At 40.2% G+C, this 14616-nt stretch overlaps 1 protein-coding gene across 3 annotated transcripts in view; it reads left to right on the forward strand.

Annotated features, from left to right (window-relative positions):
• The window catches only part of LOC137130259 (low-density lipoprotein receptor class A domain-containing protein 4-like), a 176600-nt gene that overhangs the window by 152517 nt on the left and 9467 nt on the right, over positions 1 to 14616 (forward strand). For all 3 annotated transcript variants that reach the window (XM_067510132.1, XM_067510133.1, XM_067510134.1), the window contains 2 exons: positions 7334 to 7488; positions 9660 to 9710. In XM_067510132.1, the coding sequence (XP_067366233.1) occupies positions 7334 to 7488; positions 9660 to 9710 (206 nt within the window). The remainder of the gene's footprint in view (positions 1 to 7333; positions 7489 to 9659; positions 9711 to 14616) is intronic.

A 14616-nucleotide genomic window follows, 5' to 3' on the forward strand; every position in this document is an offset into this window, starting at 1 on the left:
GTGGCTGACATTGGAATAGCTCCCTGTCACCTGTATGAAAATAACAATTCTCTAAATAACATTAATATAGATGATTTACACCCTCCAGAATTTCGAGGACATTTTGACCCTTCAGATAGCTGTTTAATAGACTTAATATCCCACAGGTAGCTTAACACATACACAAACAGGCCCATCTCCTCAAGGTTAAATGGCACTAAACTAGTTCATTTATTTCCACGGAGAAACCAACTGCATTGAGGCCTGATTCTCTCTCTCCCACACACACACACACACTAGTTGAGACTTTTGCTGCCAGGCTGATAGCAGCCGTCTAGACATGCACATCTCCCAAGGGAGTTAGAGGAGTCTGTACATACCTCATTTTCTCTCTCTCGTCTCTCCTAACTCCTGTCCCTTCATTACTGAAGACTCTGTCCTTCCCTCGGACTGTGCCAGTCTTTGATTCCTCTTTCTTCTTGTTTCCAGCGATCTTGGTGTGCGCGTGTGAGCTTGCTAGGTTGCTACCATGGCACCCCAGCAGCTTTGAGCCTTGCTGATCGCGGCACCATGCCCAGGGGTTACCATAGCAATGTCAGTGGCAGCAGTGTAGGTCTGTGTACAGTATGTTATGTTTGTGTGTGCATGTGTGTGCTGAGCAGCCGGTTGTGAACTCAGTGTCTAGCTGGGCTATAGAGATGACTGTGCAGCAGGAGGATGAGCAAATGAAAGTAAAAAGCATGATTTCTCTCAATTTCCTTGAAATATGTTTATAGTTCTAGACTAGAGAGGAAAATACACAGGTAGATGGGCTGTACTTTGGGACCAACAGTGACACAGCCCTTGCAACATTTCCACAGTGAGTCATGGAGGAGATGCCTGCAGTTGTGATTGCCAGGTGTGACTGAGAATGTAATTTTTTTCCCCCTCTCTCTTCATGACTAAGATGTAACTCTGCAGTGCAACAGGAAACAGGAAATGGCTGCTGAGGTAATAAGCCAGCTGGGGGGTTTATTGAGCTTGATTTTGTGCTTGGTAAAATTATAATTAAAGCAAAATCAGCGCACTGGCTATTTCCACATTGACACTTTTTAGACAAACAAGCAAATTGTGGAAACGTTAAGTTTTATTAAGCAGTAACAATGTGCTGAGTGTGTTCAGTCTCTATAGATAGCCATGAGCCTGATTTTCATTTCAGGGCCAAACTGGGAAAGCTTGTGTGCCCCCATTATTCACAGAACGTTTTATGTCGAAAAAGTGTCTCTGGGCAACAGCCAACAGCATTTTCCCCTCCCCAGCTGTGCAGTGCCGGTCCAAGCCCGGTAGAAATTAGGGAGGGTTGCGTCAGGAAGGGCATCCGGCGTAAAAACTGTGCCAAATCAACATGTGGACAGTGATCCAGTGTGGTGACCCCTGATCTCACGGAATAAGCTGGAAGGACAAAAAAATGTAAAATAAAAGTCTGGCTTTATTTAACTAGGTATGCACAAACACTAAAGGGACTGATTCTCAATTATGTTTTGCTGCATAAAATAATTACATAATGATAGTATTGCATATTGCATAATAATAAAGGTAGAGCAGTTGTCCACCAATCTCACAGTTGTTGGTTCAATCCCCGGCCCCCCCGGTCACATGTCGAAGTGTCCTTGAGCAAGACACTGAGCCCCAACTTAGTTGCTCCCGGTGAGTGTTGGCCAGCTGCATAGCAGCTCCCCCACTGGTGTGTGAGTGTGTGTGAGTGTGAGTGTAATGGGTGAATAAGAAGCAGTGTAAAGTGCTTTGAGGCCAATAGTTAGAAAAGCGCTTTATAAGTGCAGAGCATTTACCATTTACCATTTAATATATACATATGGGAGGGAATATTATTCCACCCTTTTTATTACAGCTAAATAAAGTGACACTTTAGTGACACACAGGAAAATAATTTGCTTATTTATTTATTTATTTATTTATTGTTATAGATATCCTTACTTAGCAGACACACCCTTACCTGCCGCACCAACAAATGCAGAGACACCTGCAGGCAGTGCCTAAAATAAAGTACTTCATAGGTTTAGCTCTAGTTTTAATTGTATGTATGAACCAATATTACTTCTATCCTTATTCTTACTTTACCCTAAATTATATCTATCTGTAAGTTTTCAACACTGAAATCTCTTTCCAGGAGTTTCTTAGCTAATTCATAGAATATCTTACCGGAATTTTTCAGTGGGACTATTTCTTTAGGGAGAAGAAGTGCACTGAACTTCAATGTGTGTATAGTTAAATAGTCATGACTCATCATTGAAAATGTCACATTTCACATGAACGTGTCCTCAGAGTGCATTGTACTCTAATAGTGTATGCTGTTCTGCGTGATTGCTTTTTTTTCACTGGCAGGTCAGCTGAACTGTCTGACCTCCTGTTGGCCCCTCTATCACACACACAAAGGTCAAAGGGCCATCTGTGTGTGTGTGTCTGTGTTGTTTATGCTTTCTTTTACAGTTTTTACGTTTGAACGGCTGCTGTTTGTGTCTTACAGATAGCTATAAATCCTCAGTACTAACCAGTATGTGTCTGTAGTATCAAACAGTGATCAGTTAACAGTTAATTCATAATAAAATAGTCAACAGAGGATTTTGATGATTGTTTCAGTTGTGTACCAAGCCAAAAAATAAATGCTTCCTGTTTAGGAAGCATTTTAAAGACTTGTTGCTTTTGTTGATCATGCTTTAATTGTGAAAGTAAATGCCTTTTTGTAAGTTTAGCATAGTCCCTTGTAATGTCCTCTCCTCCTGTGGGGCCACTTCTTTAAAATATAGACTAACCTTTTGAGAGAAATGAGCCTAATGGTACAAAAGAAAGCCACCTCATCACAAAGTGGCCAAATCTATTTTTATCCATCTAGTCAAATAAGAAACAGTCCTTCCCTCAGCCTGCTGAAGGAACAAAGTTGCTGCAGATGCAGGCCTGATATTGTTTTGACAAGTGGATTACTGTTGTAATAACATCAGACTGGTTCTGCTAATGCAGGCTGCCAGCTGTGCAAGAAGCTGTGCAAGGCTGTACACGGTTTTCTGAAGCATCTGAACTATGGATGGATTCTGGGGTTCAGGCTGGATAGACCTTCCATCTTTCCCTAAAACTTGTCTCATATTTAATTTCTAATCCCTTTTTCTCCCCACACTTCCATCGTCCCTTTCTCAACTCCTCCTTTTCCTTCCTTCTTGATTTGACAGGAGGCTGCTAACTACAGGACATTGTACTTTTAGTTAGCTTCAACTGTAAAAACATCCCGCTCCTTTCCTTCAGAAGCCAGCTTTGAGTTAGGGATCTGTTTTTTTTTTTTGTGGTTTTTATAACCACACACTTGCAGAGTATGTGAAATTTCGCCCCAGCCGCCTCTCTGCCTTGCGCTAGTAGTGGCTGGAGAGATCTTCAGCTTGGTAACAGAACCAGTTTTCTATCCACTTTTCCGGTTTTGAGATGAGATTGTCAGACATTAGTTGAGGTTAGTATTGTGATACTGAAACGGCAGGCTGAGACAAACTATACTGTATCATGAAAATCAGAGCAGGTGAATTGTGAACATGTCTAACTGCACTGACATTAGAGTTGCAGATGTGTTGTGTTTCTTAGAAGAACAGAGTACAGTGAACTTAGTCTGAAGATTAAAATCTTTTAATCTTTTCTTTAACTTTTTTTTTTTATCAGAGTCTAACATTAGCAACCAATGATGTTATAACTAAGTGAAATACTTTGTCCTAAACAGGAAGGAAATGTCATAATTTGCAGGTTCATTTACTGTCGATTACTACCAACAAGGGCTGCTCAATTATGGCAAAAAGCAAAATGATTTTTTTATTATTATTATTATTAGTAGTAGTAGTAGTATCCCAATATTGTGATCACAATTATTCAACTCACTTGAACTTTTTTAGTAAGTGTTCTTACAGTGGATTTTCTTGAGCTTTAAATTAATATAATTAAACATAAAACCAAACATCACTCTTTTAAAATCATACCATAGTAATTTTACTGTGCTTGCTGTTTTTGTAGTGAGAGCAAAAGCATATATTTCCACTCATCTTTAAGGACTTTGTGCCACCTTCAATTTTTTTTTACATCACCAGTTTGTGTCCCTCACTGTGCTACGGTGTTGGAGTGAGTCTAGAGTAGATTTTGATTTTTCATAGATATACATTTCCAGTTACTGTAATCTGAACTCAGGTTAAGATAACAAGTTACCTCTGACAATTCTACAGCCTCAAGATCTTATGTTTCCTGTATACTGCTCCGTCACCCAACTGACACACTAAAAGAAGCACCCACACATTTCTGTCAAGATGGCCACGCTGCACCTTTTGTACGTAGACAATTTTGTCAAAGATTTAACATGAAGCACTTTGTGCTCTGGTTACAAACGTCTTTGGGTCTAACCTCAGACCGGAGTCTGCTATTCACCACTAACCTAATGAATCGCCATTTTAATTCTTGTTGGTTTGCTGTTTCGACTCTTCTCACGTGGTAATAAAATTGCCTGACTGTGTGACAGCATTCTAACACGCTGGCTAGTAGATGAACTATTATGTTGTGTAGAATCTGGGGAATTATACATGTCATAGCCCTTCTCACAATTTGTGGTTATGGTGAGGGGTAAAAACGCACCACTGTAGAGGAAATGAGCTCGTGTATAACAAGACAAAGCAGTTCATTATAGTAAAACAGAACGGGGCACAGAATTGTCTTGAAAAGATTTGTTTTGTTTATAATCATTGGAAGCCATCATCATAATTGAAGTCAAAATTTGGCTAATCATACAGCGTATTGTCCAGTGTTTATTCAGTGCAAATATGTGTGCTCCAGACTAAACATTTGTAGAAGTTAGTGGAAACAATCTTTAAGTGTGACTTGTTCAGACTCTGTAGGTCTCGGTTACTAGTCATGTATCTCTGCCTTTAGGTCAACACTAAAAGGCACTTTTTTCCCCCACTACAATGGCACCCATACAGAAAATGATACACCCTGCAGCTCACCCCATTAGTCACTTGTGGGAGCACTTTACAGGGCACTATCACATTTTCTTCCACTGAAAGTGCCCCCATGAGGGCACTTCATTCCAGATTGTCACGTATTGACGCCCATTATAGGGCACTTCAGTCTGATTTACCTAGAAATAAGACAACCACTACCAAACTTTAGTAGGTTTTGTTCTTTGTGTAGGCAGTGCCATGTCTACTGTTAAGATCCCATAGAGGCCAGTGTTTTGTTTTGGTTTTTTTTCCCTTTTTGACACTGAGACAGCTCTAACAGTCATTTTCAAGTGTATGGTGTGAGAAATATGGTAGGCCACCACAGATAGTGTTGATCTAAATGTGGCTTATTGTTTTTTGCTGCTTGCAACCCTTAATTTTTTTAGTTCATTGTTGTCATTGTTTTGAATATTCAATTCAGTTAAATGTTATCTTTACACAATAATATCATCTCATATGATATTATACAATGAAGTCAAGACTTTACAGAGTTCTAGGGAAAACCAACAAATCTCTCTCTTGAGTAATCACTGAGTCTACAATGGAGAGGAAAAACTTCCTTTAAGTGGCAAAACCTCTGACAGAATCAGGATCAGGGTGGGCGGCCATCTGCCCCAGTAGATGGGGTCACTGAAAAGAGAAAAGAAAAGAGCAAAAGCATAACACTGAGCAAGATGCACTAGTAGCTTCACAGTGAAAACGCACATCTCCAAAACCCGGCATACCTGCAGAAAGGTACAAAGGGAGAAGCACAACTACAGGAGAAAAGAAGAAACAAAGTTAATGTCAACGCTGCTTTGATGGTTTCACTCGCTTAGTTTTCGTTTTTGAGAATTCTTCTGACATGTGGTCTGTGCTAGTTAGCCTTTTCCTCTTACCTCACCCCTCCCCAGTGCTGCTGTGGTGGAACAGAGGCACGTTTGGGTGGGTTTATTTTTTAACTCAGGCTCAACACTAACCCAACCCAAGTCGTGGAGGATTACCGATGCAGTAACGACTGGGACAGCCTGGGTTTAAGTCGATTTGCATGGTCTTATTCACTAATGTTTTGTGTTTCTTGCTCATCTTTTTTTTTTTTTTTTCCTTTATGATTACATAACTACATTAGTCAAAAGTGCCAAGGTGGCTTATGGGCAATAAAATCCCGAAAGTTTAGTGGAAATGTCCCATATAATCCAGACATTATAGCTCAGATAGCTGAGGGTTTATTGCTGAGCTGCACTACACACAAGAATGGACTCACAGACACTAACACAGAAAGAGAGAGAGAGAGTCCAGCAGTGAGTAAGAGTGTGAGTCAGGGGTCAAACTGGCTGCCAAGACCAGATGAGTTCAATACTGCTGCCCAGAAGAAACTGACAACACAACATGTTGAAAGGAGGGATAGATCTAAGATAAGAAAAAGAATAGCAGGGAAAAGAAAGATGGTGGGTGAGTTAGGAATGTAACGGGGGGATCTGGGATCATCCCAGATCTGTCCGTTTGCCTCACACTTCTGTTTGTTGGGGACAGAAACACTGTCGTCTTTCAGTGTCTCCACAAAGAAACCACTGTACGCTGAGGCTGACACCACAGTCCCGACTCTTATCTTCTGTCCGATTTGAACCTTTTTAGTCTGTATCCAAAGACACACACATTCTCACATGTGTAAACCATCCTTACACTGTATGACATGCTGACTTGCAGTTTGACCTATGCTACCCCCTGGTGGTGAACACACTTTAGAGCAGAGCTCATTCAAGTGCCCCTTTAAAAAGTCCTAAAGATTTTCTGTCTTAAAACACCCCTTACAGGAACCACTGTATTATGAATATTGTATTGAATTAAGTTTTATTTTTTTCTATGTCAGTGCTTTAAGGTGTGAAGTCTGAAATGGAGGGTAAACACATTTTCTACTGAAGATGTTTGTTTTACAAACACAGTTTTCATAGTTTTCATTTTGTGCTGAGGCCATTATGCGATTGACAAAAAATATTTATTAGTGCAGATTTTTGTCCTGTTTCAGTGTTGACTTCTCAATAGGTAGAGCAGCAGATGCGATGCAGAAGTTCCACTACCCACCAGGTGTGTTCCTGAGCAAGACACTTAGTGCTAGCTCCCCGGGCGCAGCCCCGTGGCTGCCCACTGCTCCCCCCAGGGGGGTGGGTTAAATGCAGAGAAAGAATTTTATTGTAACGTGTGTGGAATATGTATATGTGCTCAATGACAGTAAAGATTGTTGTTGTTCTTCTTCCAACCCACAATGAGGCTTTCCGTTCAGGTTCGCAGCAAATTTTCTTGGAGCTGCAAATCTTAAATGTTTGATACTAAACGCCTTCTCTCCTTTTGTGTCTGTGCAGCTGAACTGGAGTTTGTTCAGATCATCATCATCATTGTGGTCATGACAGTGATGGTGGTTGTGATCATCTGCCTGCTCAACCACTACAAGCTCTCCACCTGGTCTTTCATAACAAGGCAGAGCCAGGCTCGTAGGCACGACCATGCCCTGCAGCAGGTCAGTAATAAACTCTGTGTATGTGTGTGTGTGTGTGTGTGTGCGTGCATGTTGAGGTGCAGCATCCATCCAAAAACATTTTGCTCTAAACTGATGAGTGAGTGGGAGAAAAACTGTACGTCTGCCTGTTCATCTGTTCACACTGAATGTCTCTGCGTAGTCATTATGAGAGTACACTCTTTATTTTTCAGGCAGGACAAACATTCACTCCCAGTAAAGCTGCACTGAGCTAAATGAATTTTTTGATCATATTCAGTTTGTGTCCCAGTTATGCTGAGGTGACAGCTTTCCTTCAGTCTGTTAGGTGAACTTGCTGAATTGTTTTCTTTAGAGCCAGACTCTGTCAGACCTTGATGTTTAATTCACCACAGCTCCGTCTAGACAGCAGCGGCTCCGCCCCCATACTGGCATGTCAACACCCTGGGACAAATGTACACACACAGACACACATTGCAAGATTGCAGCCACTGGAATAGCTCAGGTACAGGATGCAAAAATGATTGGATTATTGGTACATGGTACATAATATATTCAACACAATAAACCAGTGTCTTGATTGTCACATGGCAAATTCTTTAAATTCAGTCCCCTTTTCATCTCTCCGCTCTGTTCTGCCCTATCAAAGGACAAATTATGCAAACAGAACCAGACACAAAGCAAAAAAAAAATGTTATAAATGCAACATCAGAAGGCAACAAGCTTGACAAAGCCTTGTAGCAGAGTGCAATTTGGAAGAATAGCCAGCAGCCTTTGCTCCTAATAGACGCATAAATAACAAGCATTTATGCATGTTTGTCGAGCTCTTCGGGTTGTTTTTTCATTACAAAATATTGACTGTGCCATCATAATTGATCCTCAAGTCAAATGTAGACGAAAGAACACTGCAGTTATTTGATAGTTGTGTGTTCTCTGTTGCAGCTTTTATCCTATTTTTTAAGACGAGAGCTTTTTGTTGTCCTCACTCTGAGACTGGGCAAGATTCTGGGTTTGGAGCCATGAAGTGTTTCAGCATTCCTGGTTTATCTTTGTGTCTTCATTGACTTGTTATGTTTTTTTTTTCTGTCTTTTCTTTTTTTTGTTAAAGAAGAGTTTCTGTCATCAGTAAAGTATATAACAGTAAAGACTTGATTTCTAAAGCGTTATCAGAAGCCATCAAACAAACATGAGATAAACATGTTTCATAAGACTCATTGCAAAATAAAGATTTGATTACTTGACACATCAGTTAGTAAGATAGCTATTGTAATTAGTCCTGCAAAATTTGATAAAAGTCATAATGTGAAAATTGTGGACAATATTGCAATTTCCTAATTGAAAAACAAATCATGAGTGTATGTGTTTAGTTAGCAAGAAAACTGCACAGAATACAGATTAAAAATGTATTTAGCAACTTCAATATATAAGTTTGCATAAAACATATAACATGATACTTTTTTACTAAATTTCATTTATTACCAATTAATTTGAGTAGAAAGTTACTAAACCTTGCTCAGAAAGTCTGTAGATGTCACACACCCTAATTTGCATATTGATGATGTCATGACACAGCTAGTTAAATGAAATCAAACTCTAGCTATCTAGAGCTAATCATTAAGTATCATTTAGTGGATCCAGTTTTTGAGAAAATAAAGTTACAGCTAATCAAGTAATATTCACTTTTAACAAAGTTGATTAGTTGCTTCAGCTCATTCATGTCCTTTCTGACTGGTGACTGGTTACCTGATTGTGCTGCTGCCCACACGGAATAGTCAGTCAAGAGAACATTCACTGGAGAATGTTATTGGCTTTCTGTATTTAAAAAAAAACAAAACAACGTAGCTTTCACTGAAGTGACAACGCTGCTCCGTACACTGAAAAGTCATGTGACCACACACACAACATACTCCACTGCCTTAACAGAGGGCTGCATGGTGGTCTCTTTGTTTAGGGGCATAGATACTGGGCAAACTGCACACAGAAAAGATTTATTTATTTAAAGTGCAGCTTTTTGTAGTTGTATTATCGCACAGGCTGTCTTTAATGTCATTAGATTAATCGTGTAGCCCTAGTTATAATCCCACTAAAGTTCAGACATAAGCTTGTTAACCAGCTTTAGGCAGGCGTATAGGGATGTTGAAGCCACCAGGGAACATTTTCATAGGCTTTTCTCTCTCTTTTCTCTTCGTGTGTAGGATGGGTGTCTGTGGCCTTCAGACAGCGGCTCTCGACAAGGTGCTTCAGAGGTAAGACAAACACCACACTGACCCGTGATAAACTCAAAGCCAAGCCTACGTGTTGTAAAAGTTACTCCAAATTATGTAGCTCGAAACATTACTTCAAATGATAACTTGCAATTGATATTCTTGTGCAGTGTAAGATGAAGCTATAGGGCAACTATTTTTAAATGTTCTTGTCCATTAATCTATCGATAATTTTTTTGATTATTGTCCCACCTGTTATTCACTGGGTCACCTGCAGGACAAAGACATAATCACCTAAAGTATTTTGAAATTTCCCAACAGTCTATCCTGAACAAAACTCGACAATCTCTCTCTCTACATCTATATCTATCTATCCATCTATATATCTATCTAAATATATATGTTATCCAGGCAACCATGGGGGTGTCAATAAGCGTGATCTTTAATTCCTCCCCCAGCAGGACAGACTGGATTGTGTTAAAAGCACTGGCACATAATCCTTACAAACCCCCCCAGGTTTTTCCAGATAGGTGTAGATGCGGTGTAGCAGGTGGATGTGAGTGTCCTCCACCCCAGCTGAGGCTGATAAGCAAACTGGAGGGGGTATAGAGATGGTTTTACCAGGGGCCAGAGGAAATCCAGGCCACTCCAGACTGCTCTGCTAACCTTCTGTTTGAGCCTTAGTTCAAGCTTCCTCCTGTAAGCCTCCCTCCCCCCTTTGAACTTTACCGACGTCTCTGGACGTCTATCGCTGCTTCGCTGTCACCTGACCTAAACGCTGCCTTTTTCTCATTCACGATTATGTCTTTGGTGACCTATGGCTTGTTATTTGGGAAGCAGCGGACAGTTTTTGTTGGTATAAAGATGGCAACACAGAAGTTCTTCTGAAGGGCCTGTAAACCAGTCAAAGCCCCCGCCAGTAACGTACAACTTAACTTGGTGGCTGAACGCTTCTCGGCTGTTATAGCCAACTAATGGTGTTTGTTCCCTGTGATGAAGCAACGACGTAGTCAATTAAATAACGGTTTCAGGGGTGTGTAGTTTGCAGTCACTCTGTAAATGGGAGCTGTGCCTATTTCACAACATTATAGATTCCACATACAGGCATCTTACTTCCTATTTATGAAGCGCAGACACACGTTACGTTGGTCTGTGTATTTACGTAATTGATTATGTACGCGTCCCCCAGCCCTAGTTTAATGATGGGGATTAAAATGAATGAATCCGATCACTTATAGACTTGCTCTCCTTCCTATGTTGTAAAACAAATCTGTTTCTTCCTAGCTCTAATGTTTCTGAATCTTTGTATCATCATTGTCCTTGTGTGTTTAGGACACAAAGATCCTGACATTTGCATTTGTCTTTATTGTAAATATTTGATCATCCACAAATGAAAGCTTGACACCGGCTCACACTGGCTAAGGTTTGCACTCCAATCCCTGTTTTGCATGGTTCTAAAGATTTCTGAAGACATAACCACAAACAAATGCCAGTACTGTACACTCATTGTGATTGTTCTGTTTGTTTAATGGCTTCAAGGCCAGACACACATTTCCAGAAAAGATGATATGTTAATTATTGGATATTTATTTATTTATTTATATAAAAATATATAAACAGGTGTAACAAGTACAAAGTAACTTTGGTTACCTTTGATGCCTGCAATACAATTCAAATAAGTTAAATTGCAGAAGTTGTTTAATACAAGTCGGAAAATCTGACAAGTAACAAGGGTAAATGTCAAAAAGTCAGTATATATTTTAGAAATAGGGATGTGACGAGGGTCAGCACTGTTAAAATACGCCTGTTCAACAACTTTAGAATAACTCATGTTTCTCAACATAACATGCAAAGAATATGGGGACTTGTGGTTCATATTATTAAAACATTTAGAAAATGGAGAAATCAATGTGTGCAGGGGTCAAGGCCAGAAACCTAAATAGCAGTGATACTGTTTCCTCTCAGGCAGAACTCCATTAAAAAAAAAGACATGATTCTGTAGTGTGAGTCACTGCATGGGCTGAGGAAGACCTCACTGAGCACACGTTTTCTACATTCACAAATGTTAGGGGTCACTGTTAGGTGATGCAAACTTAACCCTAAACCAAACGTAATATTAATACAAATGTTCCCTGATCATCATTAGTAACCAATGTTCAAGGAGTGTATTAAAAGAGTTGTATTAAAATTATGTTAGTTTGCACGCCTCTTAATGAATTAACAAAAAAATAAGTTATTTCAAGTGAAGGAAAACGTACTGGCTGAATGTGCATTAAATATTACGATGATGAAAGATGCTTTTACTCTTTTTACCTTTTGAAAATAAGGGGATGCACACTTTTGCACCCCAACTGTATGATACATGACAAAAGGGGCCCAAACTATTGAGCAGTTGAAATTCTGTATAAAGCAAGAATGGTGGAAAAATACTTGCTTTTAGAACTGAATTGCTCTCACTTACCTATCACATAGTGGTGTCATAAGAGATAATGCAAAATATTGGTAAACAGGACGCTGTCCTAACTTTGTTCAAATCAAATTCAAAATGAGCAGATATTGTTTTCGAAAAGCAGTCTGTGTTTCCCCTGCAATAGTAGAGGCCTGGCAGGCTGCTGTTCCAACATGACACCCCTCCACACCAACACAACAGGCAAATTTAATATACATAATATACACAATCTGGTTAAAAAAAAAAAAAAAATGAACAAATCAGAGAAATATCAAAATTTTTTCCATTAAGGTTCTTAAAGTTACAGTAAGTTTGTGATATATTTTCTTATGGAGCTCAAATTTCACTGTATTTGTCTCTTGTGTTTACACAAGACGTAACCTGTGTTGTTATAATAGTTTAACATAAAATAATCGATTGGTAAGTGATCATCCCAGAGTCTGTGTTGTGATAAAGTTTGAGTAAATGCAGGATTTCTCATGAAGGTGACCCAGAGAATAGAAGCAAGCATAGAACATCTGGCTGGAAACCCAGAGTAGCTAAAGAACCTCAAACAAAGCCTGAGTTCCAATTTGTTGGACTCATAGATTTAAAAAATGGAGGCTGTGTAAAAAAAAACTGCATTGCCAGTCTGGTAATGAGAGCCACTACATAGGACATGGTGCAGCCAATAAAACATGATCGAACCAAAGTAAACACAGGTACCAAGCCAGTTAAACTATGTCTGTGTAAAGTAAATCAATTAAAATGAAAAGGAGATGAGAAATCTGAGGGATGGCTAGAGAGGGAAAAGACGAAGGCAGGTGAAATGAGCCAGAAGATGATGTGCAGTAGGAAACAGTGTCAACTTTAAAGCACGCAGACACCTGCTGAAAAGAAAAAGGCCATGGAGACACAAACACAGAGGGACATGAAACCAGTGAACGTCAGTGGGTGACAGATGCAGTGATGGGGGCTGTGTTTGTGTGTGTGTCTGTGGCAGGGGGGTGGATGGATTTTGGTGCGTCATTAATCAGCAACACCTCCCCTGACACTGTCTAGACAGCCGTCTGAGAGCTGCCCTGCTCTGTTGCACTCTGTTCCCTCTATCAGCTATATACCTTCCTCTCCCCCCCCCCCCCCCCCCCTCTGTTTGTCTCTCTCTCTGCCTCTGTACTTTTTTCTCTTTGTCTCTTTCTTCCTGTCTTTCTCTGCAGCTTTCTTTTGCTCTCCTGGCTCGGTTTATCTTTTTTCCGTGGTTCTGTCTTCTCTGCCTCTCCTTATCTCAGTAGCCTTTTTCAGTTCCTCTCTCTTTCCGTCTCACTCTCGCTCTCTCTTCCACTCTCTCTTACCATTTTGATTGCCCTGACTTTTTTTAATTTTTTTTTTCCAGTCTGATGTTCTCTCTATCCAGTTTGCCTTGTCGGTGGGAGTTGACTATTAGAGCCACAGTCACTAATTGAAATGGGCTCCCTCTGATAATGACTCACCACAGTAGAAATGTGTTGAAATGAGCAGAAATTAAGAAATGGATCATGCAGTCGCCCTCTGACAAAAGCTGGAGTATGAACCAATGTGTTGAATGTTGTTTATCTGTAGCAGGCTCTTTGGATCTTTTCTCATTTACTGTAATTAAACTGTAATGTCTTTCATCGCTGAGGGGTGACACATTGCTGCCGCAACCGCAGCAGGATCATCATACAGACACGGTTTACATTGAACTCAGAAAATCCTCTTCAATACGTAGTGAACAACTTAATTTGCCTACTCAATATACACCACTGTATCTTGACTCATGAGGGCTGATTTTGCGATTGAGCTTAACTTGGTGGGCCTGAACCTGGGTGTCCGGACCATAGGTGTATCAATTCATTTAGGTCATTAGCCTCTCTCAAAGTCCAGGGAATCAGCTCCAAACAATGTCCGGACATGTGATTTATCACATGTAACACACAGCGAGTGGTTGACTGAGTTTAGAAGCGAAGGAACTCCACTTGATTCTCAGTGAAGAGTCAGCACCTACAGGAGGCTCGTGATGTGAAATGGTGTTTTGTTTAAAGCCGATTGAAGCTGTGCTTTAGAATAAAAAACTCCATGGCAGTCGCGTGATAGAAACATCCTCAGTCGCTCACTTTAAGTCCACCCAACAATTTGAAACAGAGCAGCCACGCTCTCTACCTGCACATGTGCACATAATCCATACTGTACGAAGGGGATCGCAAGATAAATGATGGAGTGATCTCTCGAGCTTCTCACTCCACATTTACATCGTCTCATGCATACCACTTGTAAAAATGCTGTAAATGATTATAAAATCCACAGAACATGTCTAGTAGATTGTTACACTTGTGGTTACTATGCCAAAATGGCCTTAAAAGGCCGCTGTGGTCTGGGGGTTTGGCACTTTTGCTTGAGCAGAAATGTTTCATACTTCTTAAAAATGTATTTTCAGCTTTTGTCCCTGCACCACAGGACCTGAAAGTTATGATAGTTCTTAAGAACAGCATTTTGAGGGACTTG

The sequence above is a fragment of the Channa argus genome, chromosome 7, assembly GCF_033026475.1.
Source record: "Channa argus isolate prfri chromosome 7, Channa argus male v1.0, whole genome shotgun sequence".
In the NCBI taxonomy this organism is placed as follows: Eukaryota; Metazoa; Chordata; class Actinopteri; order Anabantiformes; family Channidae; genus Channa; species Channa argus.